Source organism: Sceloporus occidentalis, unplaced genomic scaffold (genome assembly GCF_023333645.1).
Source record: "Sceloporus occidentalis isolate IW3139 unplaced genomic scaffold, rSceOcc1.0.p SCAF_33, whole genome shotgun sequence".
Classification (NCBI taxonomy): Eukaryota; Metazoa; Chordata; class Lepidosauria; order Squamata; family Phrynosomatidae; genus Sceloporus; species Sceloporus occidentalis.
This window is the reverse complement of record NW_028317013.1, coordinates 8,315,099-8,339,651: the sequence shown is the minus strand read 5'-3', so window position 1 is coordinate 8,339,651 and position 24,553 is coordinate 8,315,099. Positions and strand designations below refer to the sequence as shown.

General features: G+C 36.1%; 1 protein-coding gene across 5 annotated transcripts in view; it reads right to left on the bottom strand.

Annotated features, from left to right (window-relative positions):
• LOC149298396 (acetyl-CoA carboxylase-like) overlaps positions 1 to 24,553 on the bottom strand; it is a 151,730-nt gene that overhangs the window by 8,699 nt on the left and 118,478 nt on the right. For all 5 annotated transcript variants that reach the window (XM_089487464.1, XM_089487465.1, XM_089487466.1 and 2 more), the window contains 6 exons: positions 20,900 to 20,996; positions 19,475 to 19,610; positions 15,169 to 15,346; positions 14,474 to 14,586; positions 7,535 to 7,689; positions 7,272 to 7,442 (listed from right to left, as the gene is read on the bottom strand). In XM_089487464.1, the coding sequence (XP_089343590.1) occupies positions 7,272 to 7,442; positions 7,535 to 7,689; positions 14,474 to 14,586; positions 15,169 to 15,346; positions 19,475 to 19,610; positions 20,900 to 20,996 (850 nt within the window). The remainder of the gene's footprint in view (positions 1 to 7,271; positions 7,443 to 7,534; positions 7,690 to 14,473; positions 14,587 to 15,168; positions 15,347 to 19,474; positions 19,611 to 20,899; positions 20,997 to 24,553) is intronic.

Below are 24,553 nucleotides of genomic sequence, written 5' to 3'. Positions count from 1 at the left end.
CGCGATCCGCGTAGACAACGTCCGCTGCAGCTGGAAGGAGGTGTGGCTAGCAGCGGGGGTTGTCTGTGTCCGTCGCGCATACCTTCCTCGACTGTCAGAGATCAGATGCGGGGAACTCTGATCTCTGACAGCCGGGGAAGGTATCCGCGACGGACGCAGACAACTCCCGCTGCCAACTCCACCTCCTTCCGGCTGCAGCGGAAGGAGACGTCAACCCGCTGCCCCGGCAATACAGCAGGAAATTGGAAGCACCGGTAAGTGTGTGTGTGTGCGTGTGTGTGTGTGTGTGTGTTAAATGGAGGCATAGGGCATTTCTGGAATGCCTTATACCCCTATATGCCACTCTGGCACTTAGGGGGTTAAAAGGCATATTATGGGGCAGAGTGGCATATAGGGAGGTATAAGGCATTTCAGGAGGCAGAGTGGCGTTAAAGGGGCATTTAATAGAGTACTCTGCCTCCTGAAATGCCTTATACCTCCCTATATGCCACTCTGCCCCATAATATACCTTTTAACCCCCTAAATGCCAGAATGGGATATATGGGTATAAGGCATTTCTGGAGGCAGAGTGGCACATAGGGGGTCAAAAGGCATACCATGGGGCACAGTGGCATATAGAGGGTTAAAAGGCATATCATGGGCCACAGTGCCATATTGGTGTGGCAAGCCTGGGGGCAGATGTGCATAACTGGGGGACAGGTTGGAAAATACAAGGAAATAAAAACAAAAAAAATATTTTTCTCAATCGTAGCTTTTATTTAAAAAAATAGTTTACATGAATTAACATTTACTGGTAAAACTTTTTTCCTTTAGGGTCGTCTTATATTCAGGCTTTTTCTTTTTTTCCTAAGTTAATATTCAGATTTTGGGGGGTCGTCTTATAATCAGGGTCGTCTTATAATCGAGCAAATACGGTAATGGTTAAAGAGACTGCAGAATGTATTATACATGGCCAGGCATACTCTTCCTGCAGGAGAAGCTTACTGAGGATGGCCCGCCATACTGCATTGTGAAGTCAAGAAGCTGAAACACAACTATCCTACAAAATCTTTGATCAACACTTCCTTTAACCCCTTAATGACAAAGCCCATACATGTACGGGCTCAAAATGCATTGTTTTCAATGGGTTTAAGGACCGCCCATTGTCCTTAAGGGGTTAATAAATAAACCCTTTGTTTTCTCAATCTTATGCAGGATATGTCTTAATGTCAGAGAACGTAACAGTTACTGCATGCTCTTACTATATAACATCAACCAAAATGTTTCCTGAAAGTACTTGCCATATTTGCCAATTCCAGGTCTCTTTGTATGTGGCAAAATATGCCGTTGTTAGTAGCTAATTAGTTAATTTACTGTCAGTTTCTGTTTGTGACCTAATTAACTGTCATCTATGCAAGAAATTTAGAAGGATAATATATTTTATTATCAACATATTTCTGCTTTTCATATACACATGTATGACTTTTAGGGTATGATACACTCATACCCAGGATGCCCATTCTGAATGCCTAGAAAAGAGGGACATCATGTAAAGAAAAAGGAGAAAGATTTGGGCCCCAAGGAGGGACTGATCATCTTAAACCGAGAGACTTGGGAAGTAAGGTGTGCCGTAGCACATTCTTTTGTTAGACCAGATCAGGGTAAGAAACATTTGTTTTTCATGTGGTTGCGTTTACCTTTGCTAACGGAGGCAGAGTGATTTCTACAGCCACAAGGAAATAAATTACCAAAATGCCATATCATATTTTTAAAACTTTTTGCTGAAAGCTGAATTATAACAATATCCCTAGTCTGTTGGTTGTACTCATTGAAATAATACAAGCACAATGGCCCCAGTGACAGCCTAAAGCAGTGTTTGAATTATATGTTCATGCACTTGAAAACATAGATATAGTATAAACAAGTACAAAACTATTACACATAAATGTCTCAAGAAATGACTAAAGGAAAATAGCTATTCTTCTGTTTTGCTTGTAATGATTCCGTTTTATGCCCGTGATTTTGTTATTTCCCCCACAGCCCTAACATAAAAGGATTAGGGGCCCTTTTGTTGGGCCCCTAATAAAACCTCAAACATTGATGTGCTTTCACGACTGGGTTGGCAGCCACCTATGTAAAGGTAGGTTCCCCTCCACCACTGACTGGGGGGATACACCACGCAGGTTAAAGGAGGGACAGAAGCAACTGCCCAATCTGGCCATGTGTTAGTGCCGCCCTATACAACGATCGTTATTAAAATATAAAAAAAAAAAAAATCACAGTGAGGTGTATTCCTGCAAGACCAGTAAATCACTGTAGACAGCAACTTAAAAGTGCAAATATTATTTACTTTTTAAAAATATGTATGCCTTTTATTTGCAAAAATTATGCTTACTAGAGGTCACTTTATATGTCAGTCATGTGAATAAATTGTGTATAAATATAATTAGGAAGTTACAGAATATTTCATAAACAGTGAGTCACAGAGAAACTCCAGTATTCTGCAGCAAGAAGTGCCGAGTTGACCATCGTAATGCTTAGGTACATCAGTAAGATGAAATTCCAGGACTCATTACGCAGCAACAACTAGGCCTTCCCTGGAAGCGTTTCATCACACCTCAACTTATCCATAACTCACTGTTTGAGCTAATCCCTTTCATGAGGGGAACACTTGCTCAGTTGGCTCAATGGGTCACTTGAGATATGTTTCGAGATGAAAATCAACCACAACACCCTCATAAGAACCTTTAGCTAATTGGTTGCTTAGCTTAGCTCTGATTGCAGATATTGTCTGCTCAGAAACCTGAATCACAACACTGTAGTGTATTTTCATTTGCAAAAATAATACTATTATATACACCATTCTCATAGCCTTCAAAGCAAAGCACCATACGAAGCATAATGTTAATTGTGTTATAGTTCTAGATAAGAATACAGATACGTGGATCAGAATTAATGATGTGACCAAGGCAGGCCAAACTCTTTCAAGCAGGAATTTTAACTTATAGGTGAGTGAGGACAGGTACTATACTTGTTTTTAATGAGCTTGATATATTCCTTACTTGGAATTGTGAATGATTAAATGTAAGTTAAGCTTCAAATGGTCAGAGTGGCGATAAATGGTTACATGTAGTAATTGCATTATTATTAATAAACTAAAACACGCCATGTGATTAGAAGAGTACTCGATACATGAACACTCATAAATAGACTGTATACATGTAAAAATACATGGAATATATGCTTGGCACAAAAGATTTTGCCCAGGGCCTCATTAGAATAATGATGGCTGTGTAGGTGGTGCTAAATTACAAATTGCTAAATTACAATTATATAAGTCATTAGCAGCAGAAGTCATTAATGCCAGCTTCAAATGTGCCACCTCTGCACAAAGAAACACTGGGGACCCCTGCACCACAGGGGCTGCAAAGGCCTACGTTATACCCCGTTCAAGAGATCAACCCATCCCTCCAGCAAGCAAAATATGCAAATTGTTTTTATTAAAGAACCAGTGATTTGATTTGATTTTGTTCCAATTAACGTCTTATCTGCAGACATGGAGGCTGCCATTTTAGACAATCATAGTTTGGGTAACTTCCCCAGTTCTCCACAACAAGCTGACATTTATGGCCACACTAAAGAAGTCCAGCTTCATACTTTCCAATATAGACCTTCGTTCATCAGATTGTCTGGCTGGGTGATTAACACAGAGCCGTTTTATTGTTTACCACTGCGCAGCATCATAAGGAGTTGGGAAGTTTGTCTGGAAGATTGGGTTTAAGGTTACAGAGCTAGAACACAAACTCAACAAATAGGCAGCTGTCTGAAAACACCGTACTATCTATAAATATTTTTGAAAACTCAATTTTAATGTCATACTAGTAATAAACAAATGGTAGGAGTTCCCCTTTAAGAGTATACACAGGGATCCTGCTTTTTTTAATAACCTGGGTGCCCCCTCCTCCTTGCCAAGGAAACAGCAGGGGTTTAACTAGTCTTCAATTCTCCGTGACACTGGGTAGATTTTTATATATAAAAAACCCCCAAAACATACATTGTTCACTTTCATGCATATTTTAACTTTTTTTTTTAAAGTTGTGTATATTTTATATATTTATAAACATATATGATATGCAAATGATATACAAAAAGGGACAGAAAATATATAGGAAGGTGTCAAAAAAGGCCAAATGGCAGCCACCCGTAGATCTAAAAATCGCAATCCCCTAATTGCTCCTCTACTTAACTTTTCCAGCCCTGATTTAGATCCACTGCAAACCCACTCACAGCAGGGGATATGCCTTATAATAGCAGCATATCCACAAACAGATTTGTGTACAAAATACCAATCTAATAGGATACTTTTTCTAATAGGATATTAAAAGCTCCAGAAATTGTATTAGTACTATGTAGGCATGAAGAGAAGCATGTAAGACTGATAAATACAGCATACTACATTATTAAAACCAGCGCATCTAGCCTTATCAACCTAGTGACAGACCAGACAGCTACTAATACATAAACAAGGTGTATGGGGGGAAGGATCTAATGTAAAACCAGTTAAAATGAGCAAATCACAAAAAAAAAGAAAGATTCTGGTTTTTTTCCTTGCTTTAAAATCCCAAACAAAGAGAGATTTATCCAGGAATCCCAAAGCTTTTAGGTTGGGTGAATATTTAATACTGTTATTAATCATTTTTAATCCGTTTGCTTTTAATTAAGAAACAGCATGATGCTTTCCTATCAACATATGCCAGGGAGCAGATTAATTGTAGCTTAAGATAACTTGCCTTGATTGGTGTAATGTATTAGCTAACAAGACACAAACTCCTAAACACATGCAGACAGAGCCAAGAAATGCTCATTCACTTCCATCATCGACATGTTTTGAATTTTCTTATCCCTCTCTTATTTTTGGACACATCTACCTTGAAGTCTCTTAAATACCACTGGGTAAAATTGTCCATCATGTCTTACGTGCAGGAACCCTAGTCAAGTTGAGGAAAGGACAACAAAGACCGCTGGGTCACCAACGGAGAAAAAGTAAAAGGAGGCATTACAAGAAAACCGCAGCATGCCATGTGCTGAAATATTGCTGTACGAGATAAGTCAACCTGCTGGGAAGTGAAGCTGAGCTGGGATTAGCAATGGGAGAACAGAGGAGGGAAAGAATGAAGGTGTAACACCAATAGTAATCATTTACTGTCAAGAAAACCAGCACCTTAGTATATTAGTCAGGATTTAGAAATTTCTACTTGTGCTATTTTGAATTTGAATGTAAATACCACGTAGTTAAGTACAGTTTTATCTTACATTACAAATATGTAGGTTTTAACTGTTATTCATGTTATTCATTGTGAATAGTTATTCATTTGTTCACATCGCATCGACAGGAATGTGATGAGGCTGGTTTAAATGTTATTAACCAATAATTTGGATAGGTATCGATGTTGCATTGTTCATGGTAAGTTCACGTAGTTAAGGAGACCTTGTAACTGAATCACATAGGATTTGTAGTAGTATTAGTTAATTGTTGCTTGGGCAATGTCATTTTGTATCAGGGCAAGCCAGTGTAGGCTTCAGTCCAAGCCTGACTCATGAAGGTATTCTGTCATGATTTTGCTACCTTTACTAGCTTTTCTTCTTTTGTGGGCAAGTAAGGTCCAGCATGGCTCATGCCACACATATGCCAGCTTGTTCACCTTCTGGTCTGTGGGTTGCCATTCTGAATAGGCCTTTTTTCAAGCTCTGCACAAGAATCACTTTTGTACATAACCTTCACAAAATTTCAGAGCAATAACGATTAACTGCAAATCCTGATTTAACTGACAATTCTTCAAGAATTGTTATTTTTAGAACTTTCTGCTAAAAACTGACTTACAACAATATCATAACTTTATGAAGGATGCTTACACAGTTAATATCACCCAACAGTCTCGCTCCCGTTCTTGACTGGATTGGCTTTTTATATGTAGTTCTTTTTGTATATTCAATAAAAGCATTTCAATGTTTGTTTGTTTTTGTTCTTTTAAATATTATTAAGGAGCCTGAAAACCCCCCCGCTAAAACGGCCTTCTTGGGATGTGCTGAATAGTATCAGTCTTCTGATGTCCCTTGAAATATATAAATATTTATGAATATTTTGGTGACTGTTGAATGCATGATTAAATGAAGACAAACCAGCCGAACGCTGAGCCGAAGTGGCTCTAAATTCTATGGATTTCCTGCAGTGTTTCAGTCAAAAACAAAATTCATTCAATATATCAAATACAAACAGCATGAAGAGTTTTCTAAGGAGGCTCTGCGTTAGCTGGTGAAAAAGACATATAAATTACAATTTGAATTTTTATTTTGTTTATATAATTTTAAGCTGGATTTTTGCTGCACGTTATTGTTTTTTTTTTCACATTTGATCAACCACTCATAAACAACAAAAATCCCTGGTTACACATACTTCAAATCTAATTATGTAATAAAATGAACTCCAGCAGCTCTATTCATTTAAGTAAACATAATCTTATTCTGGTCACTGCTAAATTTACATTCCAGCTCATTTTAAGCATGAGTTCAATATTTCAAAAATAAATAAATAAAAGGCTTAATAAGATGGGCCTTTATAGGCCTAAAAAGTAAGATGAACAAGGAGAAAATGACCAGAACATTTGGAGCACTTTTTCAAATCATGAGGATAATAGACAACATTGAGTTAGACAACCATTAAGCCGTTCCTCTTTTCCCTTCCAGAATAACACTGAATACATAAAGCCAAGGTGATATGCCTAGACTGTTAGCACCATTTAGTGCTGTGTATAAGATGTCAAAGCAAGCAAGCATATGTTCATGCTTTTGTGATCCATTACAGCACATTTTTTTCCCTCTATGATGAGGTACCCAAAATGATTCACGAGTACATGTCTAAACCAGAGATGCAAATTTTCTAGATGGAAGTTATAGTATTGGCACTTTGATGGTGTTGTTGTGAACAAAACATGGCATGCGTTCGATGGCTTAAACACAGACATAGAGAGAATTCTTTTGAAAACTATAAAAAAGAAAAAATGCAAAAGATGCAAACATCTGCAGTGTTGCGCCTATTCCCACCAATTGGTTTATCATGTTTAACACAACTGTATAAGAAACATCCTTCACTTTTAAGAACACAAGTATGACATTGCATAATATCTCAATACATATTATTTTGTAATGCATCAAATTAAACATTGTTTGAGGAAAATGCAGTTCCATAGAATTACCACAGAAAATATTACACTACCATTTTTGTATTTTATTACCTTGACTGTTCCTTCCACTTCAACAAACCAACGTCTAAGCATAGCCTGTATTTGCCCATCTGTCAGCTCTGGATTGGCATTGTGGATCTTCTGTTTTACTACATCTTCCAATAACAGCCTCCTTAGCCTCCAATAGAAAAATGTTCTTGATGTCTTCCACTCTAGAATATCCTGTATTTTATGAAAGTGGGGATAAAACATTATTAATAATTATAATCTACATTTAAAAATCCATTAGGAGGAATGATCAGTTATATCCTTACAGTAATAACGCCCTTTTCCTGCATTCTCCCTGGGGTGTCGTGCAAGTCTGCAAACTGAACAGCCACTTGATGGTAGATGGGAATCAGAAACTCTTCTCTTTCCTTCAACTTGGTCTCAAGCTCCTTACGGTCAGCAGAACTAAGTTCTGGTGTCCCTGAAATATACAAGATGCAGTAGGTCAATATATTGTATAAAATATTAGCATCAGCAATAAATAATGTTGTCACAAACAAAACCAGCACAAGATTAAGATATAATTATACACGTCTCTCTTTTTCATGTTCTTCAGAATGGGAAAGTTTGGGCTGAAAGGTTTTTCACTAAGCTGTGGTTTCCAGATATGGCATATATCATATTCAGCCCTCGTAACCACAGTGAGTACACAGTGCAAAAAATGGATGTTCACACAAGTGTCAGAATTCAGTAATCTTTGCTGATTTTATGACATAAGGAACGTACCTTGTCTGTGAAGAAAACCAAGGATTGTCCCATGTAAATAATGTTTAGTTAATTAATAAGTATAATAAGGATACTAGGTCTACCTTATACTCTTATACCTGTCAGTAAACTTTTATAGGGGCTATGCTATACTAACTTCACCAGACCGTGAACAACTCTACCATGCATATACATGGATTCTATAAGCACTGCAACCCGTAGCATACACTTATCACATACATTATTTATCCCCTATATACATTACAAGAGTTTCCCCTCCGGTCAATGTATTCCAAAATTTCTGACCCACAAGTATTTCCAGGGGATCTGGTCACTGTAGACTTCTGGCCCTATACGGACCACCTTAGGACTCTTCTGACGTTTTATTTAACAATAAGAGAATATACCATTGCCATGAGTTAAACATAGCATTAGATGAGAGTATGCGAAAGAGCTAAACCATTTGAAAACACTAGGTAATTTAAATTATATGTCAAACAGGCATTTCAATCTATATGACAAGCAGGCCACTCAACAATCGAGGAATACCTTTGGAAATATTATCAAATATGCCAATGCTTGTTTTCTGCTTAATTTAAAAGCAGTGTATATGAAGATTTCTGACTTCTGATCTGCCCTTCTTCATTCAAACCTTACTGGAGTGCAGAAGTGATTATCCTCTCATTGATTGTTTGTCAGGAGCACATGGCTCTCCTTGCTCTATTGAAAGCAGAAAGCTCTCGATCAATCGTTAATCTCTGTACAATTAAGCATCTTGAAATGATTCTTTCTTGAGCTTGCTCTGTCTGAAATGTTATAAGACAATTATTTTTTTCTTATTTATGAGATGTGGAGGATTTTCCAAAGCTCTTACAGCTTGTCAGTTTTCAGTGTTTGTGTGCTGATGATATATGTTGTTGGTTGTAGGTTTTGACTGTAGGTGCGGCAAATACATTTATTCAATTAACCAACAAAGGTTAACATTCTTCTGGGTTAACATTGTTTCCAAAGTTTTTAGGGGATGTATTAGTTATCATCTGGCAGAAAAAAAACATTGGAATTTGTAAATCCTACAAAAACCAAATGTTGTAAGATCATATACTGTATTTCCCCATGTATAAGACGCATCTTTTTTAGAAAAAATTGGGGTCTAAAAATTGGGTGCATCTTATACAGTGGTGGTAGATTTTTTTTTTTTTTAAACTAACTGCTGGTTACCTTCATCCGCCGCGGCTGCACAGGAACCTGGCGGAGTCACGTGAATGCACATTGCATCACATGACTTTGTTCCTGTGCAGCCGCGTCGAGCAAGGCAGAGGGGAAACAGTGGCCCCCACGGCAGCAGAAGATCTGAAGTTCAGGTAAGGTTGGGGAGTAAATTGTATGTATGTATGTATGTATGTATGTATGTATGTATGTATGTATGTCAGCATGGATCCGTGTGTGGGGGGCACAGGGAGGCTGAGTGATGTGCATGTACTGGCTGCCTGAGCATGATAGGATTGCGATTGCTAACAGTTGCTAGCAGCCAACATCAATCACACTCATATCATGCCCAGGCAGCCAGAACAATAACTTTATGTAATATTTTTTTTTATTATTTTGGCCCCCCAAAATGGGGTCTTATACAAGGGAGCGTCCTATACTTGGGGAAATACGGTATATTGTATATATGTGTCTTTCATAGGTTGTATACAATACTTACTACTGCACAAGCAGTTGTAGCAACGTTTAAGGCCAGGCCAGAGCTAAGCAATCAACTATTGTTCTCTTAAATACCAAAGTCCCTATACTAGCCTCTTATGGCTTATCACACTTTAAAGAAGGAGATCTAGAAGGAAATGACAGCATTTAGTATTGGTTTTATGCCTTAAATCAATCACATCAGATTATATATATTTATACATACATACACACACGCACACATACAGTAATGGTAATAATGGTTTAAATTAAATAACAGGTATTGAAGCTTACTTATCAAGGTCAAACATTTTCTGTCTACCTTTATCCTCTTTAAATAACACCACCAAATTATCTATTTCACTTTACAGATATATTATATATATATAAAAAAAAAACCTTAAATGCAGTCACTGAATTTTCTATATATTTTATTATTCGCAAGCTTAATTTTTTATTCATATTTCAAAAGGGAAGTTTCACTTTAACTGGGCTAATAAGAAAAAAAACCTCTACGAGTAATAAATCTACTAAAGGGTCCATCCTGCACTATGCTCTTATCTCGAATATCAATTTATACTCCCTCCAAAGCTAAAAATAATGGCTATGGAACAGGGGAAAAAAATAGAATTGTCTTAGGCCTATTGATTTGTGCGCCATTAAAAAGGGAAAATGGTGGGAAGCCAATGACAGCCCATATCAGCACTCTCTTACAAGTCTGCCAGCGAGGCAGTAATATTCTTTGTGCCCTTCTCTGATTACAACCTGCAAGCATGTCAGGGTTCAGGCAGGGTTTAATAAAGTTCCTGCAGCTGGAAACGGCCCAACGCCAGCATGAATCATGGGCTCTCATAACATTTAGTAGTAAACGGCTTTTCCTTAAATATGGCTAGCTTAACAGTTTAGACAAAATGACTGAGGCATTTTATCTCGGCTCTCTTTTGCAATTGCATAAAAATGAACAGTTGCTGAACAGACTGCTTGGTTTATAGGTCACAGTTATTTCAGCATCAGATTTTTACTCCTTTACTGTCTTCTTCTCCAACCTGCACTTAGAGAGACTTAATTCTTCTTCTTTTTTTTTGGTTATTAATTGGATTTATGCTACCTTTTATTTCTTCAACCACAATTTGTCTATAGAATTTCCAAACGGAGTCATGCAATTCCTATTTGAGATATGTGAATTGTGTGAAGTAGTTGTTACTGTAATACTCTTATCATTTTCCCTGATTCCTGATCGTAGTAATTATTTCCTCAATTTTTCAGCCACACACAACATAACCTTGAAAAGTCCCCAAGTTGTATTCATTTCAAGACAATAATTGCTACTATCTTAAGATAAAAGTCTTTAATAGAAGGTGATAGTTTTTATTGGGACAGCATAGAAAAAGATGTAAAGCTCTGGAGCCTCATAGGCCTTTTTCTTCAGAGGTCTTTTGGACCAATACAGCTATTTCCACTTTTCTTCAACTATTTATAAAACATTTTACTACTGTGGTAATCTGTCAACAGAATAACTTTGTAATTATTGTGTTTCTGTGCTACGATTATATGTGGGGAAAAAAATGAATTCTAAGATGAAAGATAAGAGCCATTTTGGATAATACTTAATATAAAAGCATACATTTGTTCTAACTATTGGTTGATAAAGAATAGTACATTCCTACTAGTTCAGAAGCTAGTCATTTGGAAAAAAAATGTAATACCACTAAATCCAAGTTGTAGAAGGAAACTTGACAACACTTGACAAACTAAAGTTGAAGAGCTGCTCTTCTATTCACTATGTGTCAACTCGATGTCAAGTTCAAAATTTAAAGTAATTTGTAGAGTTGGACTTGGCAGCTGTCGAGATATCAGTCGAAGTTAGAATTTAACTGGTTCTTGGTCTCTCACCAGCTCAAGAAAGAGTCTTGTTGACATTGTCAAATTGGAGCCCATTTTCAAGTGTTTGTTAGTTGAGTTGTTGCACTTTCCATCTCAACTCTGAGGGAATTAAGAGTATTGATGTGTTAAACCGATTTGTAGTTTGCTCAAACTAGCGTTCAAGGTGACTTCAGTGAATACCTGAGATGCTCCATTAATGCTTTGATTTATGTTGACTATTAGCAAATAAACACCATGCTCTATGTAAACCAGGGCTCTACAGAAGTATACTTTCACTCAAACGGTGGACATTATATTCACTTGCACTTTAGATACACACCTAAAATTAATTCATTAAATGACTAAATTAATATATGTATTTGTACAGAATTTAGCTCCTGACTTTAACAACTCTTATCAGATGTTTCATTTTTTGTTATCCACAATTTTAGTGACTTTGGCAAAAAAACTAAATATTTTAAAAATGACAATAAGGAATCTTTATTGCAAAAGAACAACGTATAATTATGTAATAATAATCATGTATTACAGTACAAAGCATGACTAAAGAGGGTAAATGTAGGACTGGGGTAAGCAATGGGGAGGTACATTAGAAAGTATGGACATTTAATTAGAACCAACTAAAATTCTTTCTAGTTCACATGCTGTATGGTCTGGTAAGGCATTTAGAAGACAAAATGCTAGATATAAACGCACATTTTGGGTTCGTATCAGGCTTTCTCAATTAAAATGAGAACAAAAATGTCTTAATAGTTAAGATGAGCAAACAGTGCATGTAACGTTAGAAAAACTGTTCTGTTCAGTGGTCTGTCTAAACCTTAATTATCATTAAACATAATCTAAAATGCATGGTTTGCACTTGGTTTCGATTCAAGTCCTTGCATGGAAAGGCATGGTTTCCATGCAATTCCCTGACTGATTCCCAAAAAGAAATTGTGGATTCTAGACTCCAACCTACTCAAAAACATCTATTAAGTTTTGAGGTGGCAGAGGGTGAGAGATGATATATTGTTAAATATATTAAAACATTTATTTATTTGTCTAGAGTGCACAAGACACGTCAACATTAAATGCACTCTACTGACTTTTATCATCTATGCATTACAGGCCAACCCTGTATTAATTAACAGTAATCTGTGTTCAATGTGTAATACGTTCAGGAAGTCAATATATATTTGTTAATAAAATTACACTGGATCTAAATTCAGATGGTTGTGGTGTTGTGTGATTGCTTTCTTATGTCCTAAAGGAATGAATCTAATCATCACAAGCACTAAAAGCAAAAACCAGTATAAACTTCTCACACACACTCAGTGGCGTACCCATTGAAGCAGCAGCCAATCAAATGAAGGCTAACAAAACACCTGATAATATCCATGTGATTTCAAAGGAGAGCGAAAATGTACAATCCCTTATGAATGCCTATGAAAAATAAAAAATAATAGTGTGCAAATCTAATAAGATTCATTTAGACATCTAAAATCGACCAAGATTGGGATAAAGTATCTTAAAAAGAGAAAAACAGATCCAATAGTGCAATACAGTTCATAGTATATATATATATATATATATATATATATATATACACATATATATATATACATATACATATATATATATATATACACCAGGTTCTGTTTGAATCTTATTAGATTTGCATTGAGCGCACGTTATTTTTTATTTTTCACTGTATACTGTTTCTAATTATGTGGATGGGGAAACCACATACATAAGGTGCTGCTTGTGTGTTTGGGAAGGCGCCAGAAGTTATATATATATATGTCCTGATGAAAGTCTAATAAATAGACTGAAACGTTGATTAGAAAACTGCAGTTTCTTGAGTGATTATTTAAAGAAGTCCCTGGAGTGCCGGTAACTATTTTTGGATGTTTTATGATTTGCTGTTGCAGCTACTTGGCACCGGGCTAAAAAGGTGGTGGTTGGTGTGCAATTGTTAATTTTGGACATATATATATATATATATATATATATATATATATATATATATATATATATATATATATATATATATATATAAGTCCAAAAATAGTTACCGGCACTCCAGGGACTTTCCAAATAACCACACAAACAACTTCGGTTTTCAAGTCAAAGTTTCAGTCTTGTTTATTTCAGACTTTCATCAGGACAGGACATTGTTAATTTTGGACTTTATATATATATATATATATGAATCATATATTTCATAAAGGCACATTTAGACAATAGCTTAGACAAGGTTTCATTTTTAGTAAACAAGAAAAATTAGAAATGATGAGAGGCTCTTCATGATTAAGAGGGTGACAAACTCTTAGGGGTTAAAAGAGGCAGCGAACCCCTGGCTAATGAGTAGAGATTCAGCAGGCAGTGTAAGATAAATGGGGCTCTCCTTGTTTCTGCTAGAGTCAGCATGAACTACGGCCCCACGGCTTGTTTGTGGCAAATGGAGTGCGCGAAATATCAAAGGGCAGTGATCCAGAAGAAGACCAACTTTGACAAATTTTAAATTGGCCAGAAAGAAAAAACCTGAGAAAAATTATACATTCCCTCCATTCTGCAATCTTCCCTTTCCCTAACTGTGCTACATTGAAAGCCCAAACAATAGGGAAAAAGAGCTAACATATATAGATGCACATGAGCCACACAAGAACGATTAATAATATGTTCCGTAATTCCCTAATTTCTACAAATATTTAGAAAATTAAATATGCGAAGGCTTAACTGTGTTAAGTGTTGTCCTAAAGACCTAACTGTTAATTCTGTAACAGAGATTAAATGACCGGCATGCTACTGACAAACCATAATGTGGGATTAATTGGAAGAGGTTATAAATGCATATATGTGTAGCACACTGTGATTTGTGGTATAATGTTTTTGGAAGAATAAAGGGTAAAGATTCAGGGGTTTATTGTATTGTTTCTCCCATAGTCTCTCACCCAATCTCTCAGCCAGGTGAATGTAAACTGGATCCACGCGTCGCATAGTCTTCACAAGGTCCTTCCTTCTGAACTTTATTTCAACGGTTCCTTCTGCCTCTAAGACGCCTCCCCTTTAAAGAAAGATATATAGCATGATCTACTGTAGAAGTTATCCTCATTTTGTAAATAGGTATACTGAATTAGATGTTTTTCATTGTTCACACGTATATGTTTAGTATAAAAAAAAAAAAGAGCATGCCAATCATGAAATATTCATAGTTGCGAGGCAATGGCTGAAGACGAACTACCACTTATAACAACTTGACAATAAATTGTTCTTGTAACTGTTCAGTGGGGTAACTATTGTGGAAGGCAATCAACTTGATAAAGACCTCATCGTGAGGTCGAAACGTTGTTGTCCTTCTCCTTCAATAAATCTGCCTGATGGAACCCTTGAGTGCCTGGAGCCTTTTTCTATTTTGATTTACTGGGGAGCTGGCCCTTCCTGGCACAGCTAAGCACCTGAGTTCCTGTGGGGAGTGTGTGCAGATTCCTGATTTTGGTGACTTGCTAAGAAGTAACATAAGGACCTTACCAGTGACAGGTCTTAATGTGGACATATCAATAAAATGTATGTCCTAATTCAATTAAAGTTTGTGAGTGATCAACAAATCAACAATCAAATGTCATTTTTTTATACACAAATGTTTTACCTGCTCTCCTTGTCAGCATACATCTCCATGTGTCTTGGATTGATAGTAGGATCAATTACTACCCAGGAACCTCCTCTAAGTTCAGCTTGAGGTGGAATATACACTAGTACTGGTTGGAGGTATTCCCGTAGACCATCAACGATGTAGGCACCAAACTTAAGCACTTGATCATACATATCTGTAAACATAAAAAAAAAAAAAACGTTGGTAATGATAGCTAACATGTAACTAATATGCAGAATTAAAAAAAAAATAAAAAAAATAAACTCCCAATATAAAATTCAACTAATTTTTATTTTGTTGGGTTCCTACATAAGTTCAGGGAAAATTAATATGCACATTTATTATATATGCATCACAAACTGCACACATTTGTTATGTATGGTCTATCATGTTGCTTTTGTGTAAAATATTGTATCTTCTCCATAAACAATCTGTCGACAGTCTAGTCAGCAGATGTAAATATGCACAAACAGATGTATTAAACATGCTGAGAAAACAGTGGCTAAAACTTGCCTCTCTCCACTCGTTTCAAACTGTAATGAATCTTGTCACCAACAGCGATACTTTGGGAGTGAAACCCTGGAGAGCTTTGGACACAGGCACATTTAAAAACTGCTGTGTCCTTAATTCAAACTTTGGAATACCCTGTTATTATAACAATAAAGTGTAAACGTGCGGTGCCTTTAAAAATATAATATTCTATTTCCATATAGTCTCCCAAGGATGTTTATTTGCATATGACCTTATTTCTTCTTTAACGTAGGGCAGCCAGTGATTGGATTGCATGTGTTAAATACCATAGCACTATGTCAAAGGTGTATTTTGGTTAAGCGCTGCTCTAGGCATGACCCTGGACAGTGTCCCAACTGCCCCCAAGCGCTTACCATCATAGCCAATATTCTCTAGGCTGAGCAAGATATGATGTCATTCTGCTTCTTTTTGTGGTAACAGGTAAGGTTGTTAACGAGGCAGTGACAGCTAGGTATAGACATCCAAATAGTAACGAAACTGAAGATTAGAATCTCCTAAATTGGCCCATGGATCAGTAGCCCACCACTCATTGTCCAACAGGGCAATCTTCCCCTGTTTTGTGCACACTTAGAACTGCTAATGTTGCTCTAGATCTAGCTGGCCTAGGTCAGAAAATGCCACCGACTATGGTTGAAGATTTTTTGGTCCTCCTTTCACTTTTATTTCCCGACCCCGCACCTCACACCCATGACTCATTTTATACATATTGTATCTCAATGGGTATGCTTGCCTGCCACTTATTGGTTCCACTGCTGTGGAGCTGCAGCTTCCCCTAAAGGTAACTAATTTACTTCTTGTTTTTTCCAGTACAGGTTGAAAATGCATATTAATTTTCATAAAAAGTACTTTAATGTGCATTGCATATTAGTGGGGCTATATGCAGCAGTAGGCTGTCTCTTTAAGAGTTCTTTTTGATACCACTTGACTGGAATATTAGGAGAGTAGAAGTGTCGTATTTTTTCTCTATTTTCATATTTTGTATGTTTGGACCATTGAATTTTGGTTGGTTGGACTCCACTTGAATAATTTATAGTACAGCTGAGGTATCTCATACCATGGGTCAAAATAGTCTGACCATCCTTTAGCGATTACAACTACATACTTTGATAACTAAATGCATGTGTTATCCGATGCAACACGAAAATGTAAAATTCGTACGTTAATAAATCTAGCATTTGGCTAATTTCCTAAAATACTTGCTTTAAGGTCTATACTACTTAAAAAAAAATATTGTGATATCTTTTTTTCCCCGCAGTAACATTTGGGTTAATGTAAAACAAATTTACATCCTCGAAGAATATGCATGCTGAGTCTGGGGCCCCACTGCTAATTTCTAGTAAATTTCACGCTTGATGTCTTACTGTTGTGGGTCATTGGCATTTCGTCTAAATAAACGGCTTCCAAATGGTTCTTTCATCTAAATATTCACTTGGTTTTTATAATTTAATTTTACATTATGCGGAATAGCCTTACGGCCACAGACAACTCATTGGAGAAACTGGCTGAACACAATCTTGAGATGTATTTTTTTTTTGTGTGTGTGTGTGCGCGTCTGAATTAGACCTCCCAGCCCGAGTTGTAAAGAGGTTTTTTTTTCTCCCTCCACTAATGTCAATTTTCAGCATAGCCAGAGCTGTCTCTAATCTTTTCCTACTCATTACACACAATTTTGGAGTCATTTTACCCACAGTGCAATTGGCTCCTGGTGGTGTGTTTGTGTGCGCTGAGAGGTGGTGTAATTGTTTATTTTGCTTTCCTGCATAATCCCTTTCCTGCATTGAAACCAAAACTGCTAAGCAACACCCGAAGGGCTTCCGAGACTGACAGGCCACACTTAAAACATGCTATCATGCTTCTATACACCAGATAATGGGTAACCGACTCCTGTCCTGCACTAAACCCCAAGTGCTTTTGTTCTCATATTTGTCCTTATTGTTTTCTCACATTCCACCCGTGACTTTGTACAAAAAAAGAAAAGTAATGCTGATTTTCTATCTTTATGGGTCTGTTATGACATTCACAGGACATACCCCACACACTTAAGGTCAGGGTGGAATGAGTCTTACTGAAGCACAACAGATTAAAGACATAAATAATGTCAGGGAGGCCTTACTATTTTTCAAATGCAAATTGACAGATTGAAATGAATATTCTCTAGGCCCTTTAAATTATCAAAAATGAATGGCGGTATTAAAGGCAATGATACAGTTTTGCTTCTTGGCTATGGCAACATAGCATAATCAATTTAGACGTACACTGTGTCACTATGTAAATGCGGTGATCAATGCCGCTAAATAATAGGATATTCCACTTTACCAAAGCATCACCACATTTTAATGATGTTTTTTTTTCCCGTTTAGCAAACCACTGGGTTGTGTAAAAAATATCAAAACATGGAATAGAAAACCCTTAATTATTTTATCAATACATTTTAATCAATTGATGAAAATAATATGGATGCTCCTAACATATTAGTCAGCAAATCAACTGTAAAACCAAGTAAAACAAAAAGGCTGTCAAATAAAGTAATAATTACTATTGTTAATTGAAATAACTAATGCAAAATAAAATATAGACCTGTTAAAAAATCTATACGGCGTATCTTGCTGCTAGATTGGCCACTTCCAACGGCTTTTAAAAGGTCTCCTTAACAAAGAGTATGTTTATATTCTGAAATTTTAAACCATTTTGTTCCTGTTGTAGCCGTGTAATTTTGATGTTAAACACTGAGTTCCAGGTATGGATTACATTATAGTTGTTTTTTAAAAACCTACTAAATAAATACTAGTTTTAAAATTATTTATATGTTTGTAAAGAGAAAATGTAAAAGGGCATAAAAAAACTAAAGTAGGAGTAAAAGGTTACCGTTATTTTAAAGACTGTATTTCTCTTAAGTCATAACTATGATTTAATTTTATCTATGTCCATCGTCTTCAAGTGACATACAGGGTTTATTCCCTAAGCTGGCCCGTGAAAATGCATGTTTGGTGGCGTAATATGCTTCAACGCACCATGACTCACAGTTTAGTGAATAAACCAAAAGTAGACAGGAGGTCCTAGGTGACCCAGCAGTTTAATACATACAAAAGTACTGCTGCAACGTAGAAACGGAAATATTTTCGTGACGGATTTCTTATTAAGGCAACTGTTAGATGATTGCATGATGGCTTCATCTTACAGCATGTGTATTATTATTATTTATTGTTTTATATCAAATTCAAATTCCATAGCGCTGTACAATGGGTAGACAGGACATAACAAGTAGTATGCAACATAAATTGACTAACAGAGAGGCATGTATATGTATGTATACATATATAGAGATATCAAGCACTCTAATGCATACGATAATGCATACGATAACTAAGAGGTCCTTCAAATTTACATGGTGTTCTCCTTTGCAAATGCATGGAAGGGGATTCTGTAGAATGCATTTTCCCCTTTGTCCGCTTCCCAGCTATTTTCTGTGCAGGAGATGTACTCACAGAGTACTTGAATATCCATTCTCTTTTAGAGGGGCTGTCAGGGACAGTAAACTGTCACTTTAACCTTGTCACTCTACACCGTTCTAGCATAACGGCACCCAATTTTCAGGTAATACCATTTCCATAGCAAATTAGGTTAATGAGAGATTATCTTCATTAATATCACTGATTAGTTAATTTATAACACAGAGTAGTTGATTTGGTAGAAATAGTGACGTAATCATATTAAAGGAGGATTTCAAGTGTTTTATCAACCCGTTTATGTCATTTGTGTTTCCTGCAATTACCTTTCATTCCGCCTGAAAAGCCTCTCCAGTTCGCAAAGACCATAAGCGGTAGGCCTTCCCTGTTGAAGTCTTTGATTGCCTGTGCGGTCTTAAATGCCGAGTCTGGAAACCACACCTGACCCGCTTGTTGGATAATCTACAGAGTGCAACAACAACATCAATACAAAACTAATTCTAGCTAAAGTCTTGCATAATAATTAACAATAATGCTCAGTAGAGAATGTATATGAAATATACTGATTTATAGTACTATAAAAAAATAAAACGTACTGTGAGAAATGTTTACTGTATACTTTGTACCAGAATATAGATATAAATCTTTAAATGTATGCATATTGGCTGGTGTATGGTCTTTATGTCACGAAGATAAGAATGTGAAACTTCATATCTAGGACAAGAATATTAATTAAATAATCTTATGTCATTACAGTATTTGTAATTTGTGTTGGAATTGCTCTCAAAAAATATTTTTCAGTTTTATACAATACATATCGAATTTATTTGAATTTCTAAAATATGAATTATACAGTTAAAGTACTATCCAGCGCAGCATGGGATACCCTGTCATCGCCAGCAAAGGGGCTATATAATACATCAAACAAAATTCAAATATATTTAATTTAAATCAACAATAATAAAGTTTAGTATTTATAATGTAAAACATTGTTTTATGTATTTGGGCACCTGGTAAAAGCGGGTTGTAAAGTTAAAGCATATACAGATTAAGTTAATATCATAGGAAACCTTTAATACACAAGTGTACGTAAACATAATCAAAGTCACATACATTTAGAGCCTTTGGCACTTCATGGAACTCTGATGATCCGTTAAACAATACATTTGTCAGGAGTACAGTATTTGTATTTAATGGTCTCTGCCTATATTCACTGACTTATTCACTGGAAATTACTGGGTTCACGTAATAAAAGTAATAAATAATAATAAATACAATTAACCCAAACAAGTTGTCCAGCAATTTCAGCAAACTTAAAAGTTTTTTTGAAAATAAATAAATAAACGGATGCACGGATCAAATAAATCCGTTAATGTGATACTACTGATTGCTTACTAAGTGCTTGCTAGATAACAATCAACCGTTTCAATGTACATTTTCATGAACTTAAACCATGCAGAGAATGCTATTGAAAGTTAATGCTCTTGCAATAATTAGAATTAAATGCAACATAATTATAATGGCTTAATTTCAGTTATAACATGGAAGAAGAAAAAATGTTCAGCTAACACATTATAAAATGTGATTTGTTTTGAATAGAAAAGTACACAGAAGATTATATATATATATATATATATATATATATATATATATATATATATATATATATATATATATATATATATATGTATATATATATCGTCCGCAAATTATTTTCCCAGGGTTACTGTGTTATGTCTATATTAACCAACCTTAGCTTCAGAGTCCAGGTTTGCAGGATCAGCAGGTATACTCAACTCTACGGTCCTTGTTTCCACGGCAACTACTCCTACAGGTATGCCTCCTAACCTGCACGGGCAAAAGAAAGAAACAAAGAGATTAGCCCTTTTGTTCGTCTGCAGGATTATGTGGGGTTATTAGAGTTAACACAAGCTTCCTGTTGGATTTACTAGTCTATATTGTGAAAGGTGCTTAGATGTTTCATGTAAAATGTGTAATATTCATCACTCACGGGTGGTCCGTAACGTGGCGGTAGGAACTGCGGATTGTAATTTTAATTCCGCTAAATAAAGCCGCCCCGTAACACGTCTAGTGTGCCATTTTGCATAGAAATAATAAAATGCCTGATTAATTTTACAGAAGAAGCCACACAAAGAAACCCTTTGTACTTTACTCCCTATCCTATTCTGCTGCTTCAATAATTTGCCCTTCTGTAGCTTTAGTTTATGTTCGTTTCACAGTTTTTCATTCCGCGCCGAGACATTTTTGTCTTCCTGTTATTCCAAGGCATCTTTTTCAATTGAAGCAACCAGACTGCTGTGATTGCTCCACCGAGAAAGGGATGCGAGGCAGGGAATGAAAAGAGAAATAAAAAGTGCCTTCATATTTTCTTGTGCACAGACCATACATTTAGGCAAGAAGATGATACTCGCATGGTGATGTATGCATCGAGTGTAAAACACCAGTGACTCATGAGATGCTGAGGCTGCGGAGTGAAATAATTCCCTCATGCACTCTCTCTGGGTAATAGCCTATTTATTCTTTGTCTAGAGTTAGTTACATTTTTATTGGACCTTTTTTTCTATTTAAATGTTTGTAATGAATTTACTAGAAATGAAAGGTGTGAGAGATGGATGGCCCTGAAGGCTCCATCCGCGTGGCGTTTCAATTTGAGCTTCAGCACAGACGAGCCTGAACTCACTCACCTGCCTTCTACAAGGGAAAGGAGGGGGCTAGGAGAGGGAGTATAATCACGAAATACTAAAGGACACAGAAGGGATGCATATTTTAAAACTGTAACATTTCTTGGGAATAATGTGAATTTTAACGCATAGTTAGCTTTGCAGTTTCTTGGCTTAAAAAAAAATAAAAATAAAAAAAAAAGATATTTAACTGTGATTTAGGAGAAACAGATAAGTTCAATAACTCTTTGATGGTATATGCAGATCCTCATGTCTCCTTAGTAAGAAACACAGGCCAGACTATATTATAATGAGCAAACAACAGTTGCAGCTGAAATATGAATATCTGGAGCACAGTGCAAGAATTAAAAGGTAGCCGGAAGACATTGCATTATACACCTACAGTTCTACAATGTGCATTTTACTATGTGTTAATAAATGCATATTGTTTTTTGGGGGGAATTAACTAGTATTGCACACTGAATGCACATTTGAATAATCACAAAATACATATATGAATAGTGAGACATGCTAGTGATGATTTCTGTAGAACTTGTAAAATGCGAAACAAGGAGCATAAACAGAAATCAGAAAGAGCAGAACAAAAGAATGGCATCAAGGAATGGGACACAGTACACATTTAAAGCTCATGTGGAAATGCAAGCCTCGTTGGTGTAGTAAGCTATTGAAAGCACTGGGAAAAAAAAAGTGTTCTGGTCCAGAACTGTCCTCATTCATTAGCAAAGAGATTATAAAGATATGAACCATTCGGGCCATCTTGTTTGCTACTGCAAAAACTCAGAGATGTATGGTACTTTTTCACCCTCTCTTGGTACTTGGTCTTGTCTAATATTCAGGATAATGCCTAATGCCTATTCCAGGCATGATTAACCCTATTCTTGAGGAGCACATTTGGGTATAGTTACATTTAGGTGAAAATTCCATAAAAGCTTCCACTTTAGTTAGGGAAACTATATTATATATACACACATACATTATTTTATTTATTTATTTCCGGTCAGGTTAAGCTATCCGTAGATAATCTGCATTAAAGTAAACTATACATCCTATTAGGGCTGCAACAACTAATCGATAAAATCGATAATAATCGATAATGAAAATCGTTGATTTTTATCGATTATAAAAAGGTTTTTTTCAGAGCAAATGCTCTGAAAAACTCCTCTCCTTATATAATCCGACCTCAAACAGAGATCATATTATAGCACTAGAATCCAGATCCCCCGCAACGAAAAAATAATGGGCCAACTAATCGATTATTAAAATAATCGTTAGTTGCAGCCCTACATCCTATTACATTGATAAAGAAGTAAAATACTTTGGTACTTTGGCTGATTTGGGCCTGCAAACTTTTGTCCGTTTTAGTAGCACTCCTCTGAACTCCCTCCAGAATGTCTATCTCCTACTAGAGATGAAGTCTCTAGAACTGTACACAATACCCTAGGTAACGTCTGACCACGGATCCAAAAAGCAATTGTTACCACAATTAGTCATTATACACATTTGCAGGGTCCTCAAGTTATTATTTATCAATCTGTAAAGATAATTCCTGCAGAGAAAAATCACAACATAAGATCTAGTTTACAATAAATTAAATAAGTAAATATTTTGGTGGGAAGAAAACTTCAGCATTACTCTGAAAAATAAATCGCATAAGCTGCATTAGTTACCTTTCTTTTTATAAACATTTTTGTCCTTTCAGCTAACTTTTTGCAGTGGAAAAAACAAAGATTTCATAAATATCTGGAAGCAGTCTCAAACTCCGAGATTAACAATCGAACTGCAAAACTTTAATTGCAAAACTACTTCAAGTACTGATCTTATAACTTATGTATTGAGATCCAGCAGAGCTAATGATAGATGTATTTATTTGAGGATTATTTTTATTTATGGAATGGGGAAAATGACTCAAAACAACTTCTGTTTTCCATTATACTTCATATAAATTTTATCAGTCTCTGCACATGAAGATGCTACATCTTGTTTTATGGCACATCCCCAGACAAGGTGCCAGACTACAATAAAAGACAATTTACAGCCAACATCACATATATTCCAAACATACAGTACACACAAAAGATGAGTTTTGGAGGCACTTACAAGAACCATCCCCTGAAGAATACATTTATGTCTATTATTCTTTTTTTTCTTTTCAAAATGTCAATGCTTTGAAAAAGACCAATTCTCTTTTTACATTTTTGTTATACCTTTGAGCCAGGTGAATCAAAATAGAAAAAGACGGCAACCACACACAAGCTTTTGGGGTGTACGGATTGCACATAGACAGCAAAAACAGAAATTGTGTCTGTTTTATCTGAGTTTTGGAATATTCGCCAACTCACTAGCTCTGTTTTGTCAGGTTTCGGGTGAATGGAAATTTATGGTGCATAAAAGGTTCAGAAATAGTGGGAATGCCTACTAGACTAGTCTCTTTCTTCTACATTCTCCTTTTATTTGTCCTTCACAGTGATTAAATTCCTACAAGGACAAATGTCCTCTGTTGCCCTCTCTGTCTCCTGCTGCCCACAGTTGCCTCTCCCTGCCCTCTCCAGCTCCCCTCTGATCCTCACAGCCACCTCCTTCCCTATTTTTACATCCTATTTTTACACCAACAAGGCCAAATCTTTGCCACATGGGAGATCAGACAAAAACGACAAAAGGGGATATGGAAAGACAGTAGAAAAGGGGAGAGACAAAAGAAAGAAA